The sequence below is a fragment of the Sinocyclocheilus anshuiensis genome, unplaced genomic scaffold, assembly GCF_001515605.1.
Source record: "Sinocyclocheilus anshuiensis isolate Anshui unplaced genomic scaffold, SAMN03320099.WGS_v1.1 scaffold1495, whole genome shotgun sequence".
Taxonomy (NCBI): domain Eukaryota; kingdom Metazoa; phylum Chordata; class Actinopteri; order Cypriniformes; family Cyprinidae; genus Sinocyclocheilus; species Sinocyclocheilus anshuiensis.
The window spans coordinates 620,182-626,067 of NW_015558671.1; the positions used below are offsets into that span (position 1 = coordinate 620,182).

Below are 5,886 nucleotides of genomic sequence, written 5' to 3' on the forward strand. Positions count from 1 at the left end.
TTATAACCATGCCATACCATGTGGATATGGTGAACTCCTATAGTTTGGAGGCAAGCTCAATGAAGAGGACATTGCATTCCTGTCTTGAGGGCTGGTGGATGAAGTGAAGGGGGGTGCTGATGGGCCGTTGGAGCTCTGTTTCTGTCTGAAGCTGAGTCCAGGAGCGTAGCTGAATGCATTGGGAGACACTGGAGCCTGGGAACCAGACTCATGCTGTGGACTCTTTGGCATTTCCCCGTTGTAGTTAGCCACACCTGGGAGTTCTGGGTACAGATCAGGGGGAAGCACATTGAGGGATGCATAGGTGCTACGAGGCCTGGGTTTGGGTGCAGGTTTTGGGGTTGTACGTGGTGGCAGGCTGGGTGGAGCAGATTCGGCGGGAGCAGCAGCAGCAGGAGAAGGGGCAGGAGCAGGGACAGGAGCAGGGGTGGGGTTATTACGTGGGGCTGGCATGGGTGGAACCGGCCGGGAGATGGAAGGCCGAGTTGGATCCACTGCGATGCTTCCAATGTAAATGGGCAGAGTTAATGATACCTCTGGGTATTTCAAATAGACCTGGAAAAGCAGAGACAAACATGCAGATGAGATTCTGCATGAGGAAGGAAGAAGGAAATACCAAATGCAATTTGCATGAACTTCTGATAAAATGCATCTCTCTGATATACATGTTCCCAGTGATTACATACAGCCAGATATTATTAAACACTCCACAATGGAGAAAAATACTCATAGGAAAGAAAAGTGTCACACTTTGCATTACATTATGTTAATGTAATATGTGTAACAATAACTTCATTTAAATACTCACCTGAATGTAGTAGCAGATTTGGATGAGGTTTCCATCAGTCAGAGTGGACAGATGAAGAGAAGGTACAATTATCTGCTCCTTCCATTCAGTTTTTTGTCCACCCTTAACTCCAGGTCCTTCTACCTCCGCTACGGTCCGCACGTCATATGTTGGCTTCTTGGTATTATATGTAACTTTCTAAAATTAAGAGATGAGCAATAGTGAGAATCTTATCATGATATTTACCAAAGGTGTACCTGCATATTCAATCACAATTGTTTATATAGCCATATCAGTCAACAACCAATCTGAATATACACTACCATTCAAAAGTTTGGGGTCAGAAAGATATTTTAATGTTCTTAAAAGAAGTCACTTGTGCTCATCGAGGCTGCACTTATAGGATCAAAAATACATTAAAAGAATAAATGTTGTAATAGTCTTACAATTTAGAGTAACTGCTTTCTATTTTAACATATTTTAAAATGTAATTTATTCCTGTAATCACAAATATGAATTTTCAGCAGACATTACCCCAGTATTCAGTGTCACATTATCATTCAGAAATTGCTCAAGAAACATTTCTTATTATCAGTGTTGTGCAGCCTAATATTCAGGATTCTTTGATCAGTAGAATGTTCAAAAGAACAGGATTTATTTTCATTTGAATTTTTTTTTGTCTTTACAGTCACTTTTGATCATTAAAAAAATCTTACTGACCCCGAACTATTTTCACACACTATACTCAATTGTTTAAACTGTAGTTCATTCTGTAAAATGTAGTTAGTGTAATCTTACCTGCATTAGACTGGCAACCACATGACCTGTTGACTTATCAGATTTGTTTTCAATCTCAGCAAACACTTTTATGATCTGTCCAGTGATATATCCTCGCATGTCACTCTTAGCTTTCAGCACCACTGTCCCATTTTTCACAAGCATGTATGAGAAATTCTTGGTTACAGAATAGGAGCTAGGTTCCTGCGCAAAGCAAATAATTAAAAGCATAGTAATGTAAATCATTGGCAGTAAATGACAGCACAGATAAAAGAAGATATCAGAATTAAAGACATTTAAGTTTGTGGTTCTTTTTTTTGCCAGTTTAGAATATGGAGGTCTGTGTAGCACATTTACCTGAATACCAGGTATTTCATTCAGGTTGACTGTGTTCTTCATAGAGAAGGGCTTCTCTATCTTGTAGTCTTTTGTAAAACGAGGTGTGTCTATGAAAGCCCGAACTCTGTATATAATCCTTCCATAAGGCCCTTCAAATGATGTAGGTGCAGCAGCTACAAAAGAGAGGATTAGAGAGGTTTTTATGTCTACTCTGCAGGTGCAGATAAATTAATTAATAAAAAAAAACAAATGAGGATGAGGCTAATAATTAGCTTACTTCTCATAACCAAAGTTTGGACTTTTGCATTGGAACAATGTTCTTTTCAAACAAAATTGTTTAAAAGGGTGCATTATCCAATAAGCTTCAATGTTTTTAGCAAAAGACTGAAAACCACAGAAGCCAACGGTACAGCACGAGAAGCACGATTCTTTAAGAGTGGCATTGTTCTGCAAGGGGGGAGCTGGGGAGTCTCAGATAATAGAGGAACAGCAGATGGAGGTTTCAAATAGCAGCTCCAGACAATAAGAGCTGGGATAGCCTAGATGGGCTAGCATGTGTCTTAGCTTCACATTGTGAAGAGAGTGAATAAAACAAACAAAAATGAAGGAATACGATTTACCCTCCAGTTGTATGAAAATTAACTGACAGTAACAGAATTTACACTATCTTTAAAAAAAAAATTGTTTTATTTATGTTACAAAAATTTCTACTTTACATAAATGCTGTTCTTTTAAACTTTATATTTATCAAAGAATCTTGAAAAAATATGTATCACAGTTTCCACATACATAAGTAGCACAACTGTTTTTAAAGTCCTTGTAAAGCGATATTAAATGCGTTTTAAGTTTGTGACACCACCGAAAAATGTGTTATTAACCAACCAGCCAAATTTGAATCATAAAAAACGCCAAATAAATAAGTAATCAAAATCTTGAAAAAAAACAGCAGTATTTATTCTCTGCTCTCAAATGCTGGGGGTGTGTCCTCGGTCGGCGCTGAAACCATGCCAACTCGCGGGAAAGCTGCCACCTCTTTCAACTGTCAAATACCGCTTCATCCTGAATGGAAGCTCACTCTAGCAGCTTAATTAGATTTACACAGCGATACACGTTTATAACATGCATTTACTTGACAAAGGCAAAGATAGCTAGCAAACTGTAGCAACTAACGGTAATGACAGTAACTCGCGATTGAGCGGGCAAACCACTGATGCTGATACCCTCTAGTTATTATCGTGTTAGGGGACGGGCCATGCTTAGTGCCTCAAGTGCATCATTAAGACATGATTTCAGGCCCAACCAAAAAATCCTGAACATAAAAATGGTAAAAAAAACTGTTTAACGGTCTAACTCCACAAATCAGTACTACATAGTTCACAGTCTTTGTAGCGTGTTTTCAGCAATACATTTCTAAAATGTATAATGTGTTTGGAAACAATTCTCTGAATCGCCTTTACACTGACTTTAACACAGACATGAGAAATGTTTCTTGTGCACCAAATCAGCATTTTAGAATGATTCCTGAAGGATCGCGTGACACTGAAGACTGGAGTACTGATGCTGATTCAGTTTTATCGTCACAGAATAAATTACATTTTAAAATATATAAAAATAGAAAACATTTTAATTTGCAACAATATTTCACAGTATAAGCATTTTTACTGTATTTTTTTTTTACCAAAACATTTAAAAAAAATAACCTTTGGAAAGGTATTGTACATTCATCTAACTAGGACAAAACTCCTATATTCTATACTCCTGAACTCCTAATACCTGTATTGGGTGACACACATAGGTTGTATTTGGTTATATAAAGTTGACATTTTAGTTTTTTTTTTTTAAAGTTGTTCTGTTGCCGTGGATAAATGTAAACAGTGATTAATCTCTGACATGTCTTGGAGGAATGTAGAGCGACAGGTCAGCTCAATTACACAAAAGTGTGCCTCACCTGGCAAGAGAAACTTGAAGGAAAAAGTGTGCTCGCCGTCTTTCAGAGTGCCTGGGAAACAGACAGAGAGAAACTGTAAGAGATCTGAACAATCATCCTACCGTTTAATGTGTGAGCGAGACCATGACATCTGTGTACCTTTATCTGCTATTGAGACTGAGCTGCTGAAGTACTGCTCCTCCTCTGTCCAGTCTGTGTCATTTGATTTGCTGGTCACTCCACAGAAGCCCTGGCAGTTCACTTTGATTGCTGATTAGGAAATAAAGACATAGGTCAGTCAAAAGAAATGTGCCTGTACAGATGCAAGATGCTGATAATAGATCCTTTTTACTGGAACACGAGCACCGGAAAAAAATACTGCTCTGTCCCAGTAAAATATTATTGATAAATCCTTATATGTCAGTGAAAATTACTGTATACCAACCTGAGAATCCTTTTTTTCTGACAATCAGCTGTTTAGAATCAGAACTTGCGATGCCAGATTTGAATGAATCACTGTTTTGATCTAACTGGTCAAACGTGTGTTCAAGATGCAGTTTGATTCATTGGAAAAGTTCACTCACATACTTGATCGTTTGATACATTAGAAAAGTTCACATAGTAATGGGTAATATATAACTGGTACAGCAGATAAAAAAATATATATATATATTCATTTATATCCAAAGCAGTACTGAAAAGAAAGAGTATTTTTTACTGATGAAAGGCTATCACAAGAAATGCGTCATTGTGTGAGATTATGTTGAGATTCAGATTATGTCCTGACAACAGCTATTTAAAGGAATATTTCATGAGGGTCAGTAAATGATGACTGGGATTGTCTGGAACCAAGATGACACAGGACGTTCCATTAAAACATTCAGACTGTCATGGTAACAGACAAAAACACAGAAGCCATATGTCATCAACAAAGGAGGCCTAAAACATACATAGCATTGAGGTGAGTGAACTCACTCACTTATCATTTCTCAAGAAATGTTCTGCTTCAAGTCATTGCTACAAGGGAAAAAAAATACATCTTGCTGCATGACAAAATTAGCAACAGGTGACAGTAAAAATGTTTTGCAATTGAAAATAACTGACCATGTATTACTTTTACAGTTGTTAAATGCAGATAATATTTTTGCAGAACTGACTGTATAAAGTTTTTTAACCTTTTTAATACCACAAGATTTTAATTGTTTATATATTAGACTACAAATTGAGCATAACATTGACTAGTTTAATGAAAATACTAAAAAAAAAAATACCATTTCTACTTAAAATGGTGAGAAAACATACCTAATCTGAAAAATAACAATGTGCCACAACATTTTTTTAATAATTATATAAATAAATCTGCAAAAAAGCAATGAGCTATAGTTTACAAAGATAGGTCCTCAACCCCTGACCGAAATTAATACAGATATTAACATTAACTTTATTTGTCCATTTCTTTCTTTTAAATCCTTGTCTTTGTGATTCTATCTGTTTGCTAACCTTTATTTCCACCATTTCCCCTCTCTCTCTCTCTCTCTCTCTCTCTCTCTCTCTCTCTTTCTAACCCCAAGACACACATTGAGTGCTAGCAAGCAGAGATGTTACCACAGATACATAAGCAACCATGGGAAATATGTCAGAAGAGACTCCAGTAAGAAACTGGATGAACAACAACAACATCTGGAATCTAAAGATCTCATGATTGGTCACTCTGACGTACTGAACAGAATATGAGTGCTACTAAACCGACATTTATGATTATGAACTGATATAGGTAGAAACTTTTGTCCAACTATTAAAAAAAACATCTTCTATTGATTAATACACCTGAAAAGAGGGCAAAATAATTGCTCAGGTCAAAAAAGTCAACTACTTCAGTAATTTAATTCAACCAAAAAATAAATAAATAAAGACTCAAATAGAACTGTTATTGTTTTAAATACTGTCAGATGACTTCTCCATAAAGTTGTAAAGGTGACTTTGTGCGATTGTTATTACTGTTGTCCTTGATCTGGAATGTGAGCGAACCAGTCTGGTGAGTATTCTTCATCAACAT

General features: G+C 36.6%; 1 protein-coding gene across 1 annotated transcript; it reads right to left on the minus strand.

The window, feature by feature from the left end:
* Positions 1 to 5,886, minus strand: LOC107681218 (arrestin domain-containing protein 1-like). The gene is made up of 7 exons (XM_016477431.1): positions 5,829 to 5,886; positions 3,990 to 4,100; positions 3,852 to 3,902; positions 1,922 to 2,076; positions 1,586 to 1,768; positions 809 to 985; positions 1 to 555 (listed from the first exon to the last, which is right to left on the minus strand). Exons 1-7 carry the CDS (start codon positions 5,884 to 5,886, stop codon positions 1 to 3), a joined length of 1,290 nt encoding a protein of 429 aa, XP_016332917.1.

Excerpts from the sequence above, each read along its gene's own strand:
- LOC107681218 (XM_016477431.1), bottom strand. The coding sequence starts at position 5,886 with ATGTTGATGAAGAATACTCACCAGACTGGTTCGCTCACATTCCAGATC. Across the intron at positions 3,903-3,989 it reads AGTCTCAATAGCAGATAAAG|GCACTCTGAAAGACGGCGAG; the intron begins GTACACAGATGT and ends TCTGTTTCCCAG. Across the intron at positions 986-1,585 it reads TGGTTGCCAGTCTAATGCAG|AAAGTTACATATAATACCAA; the intron begins GTAAGATTACAC and ends TCTTAATTTTAG.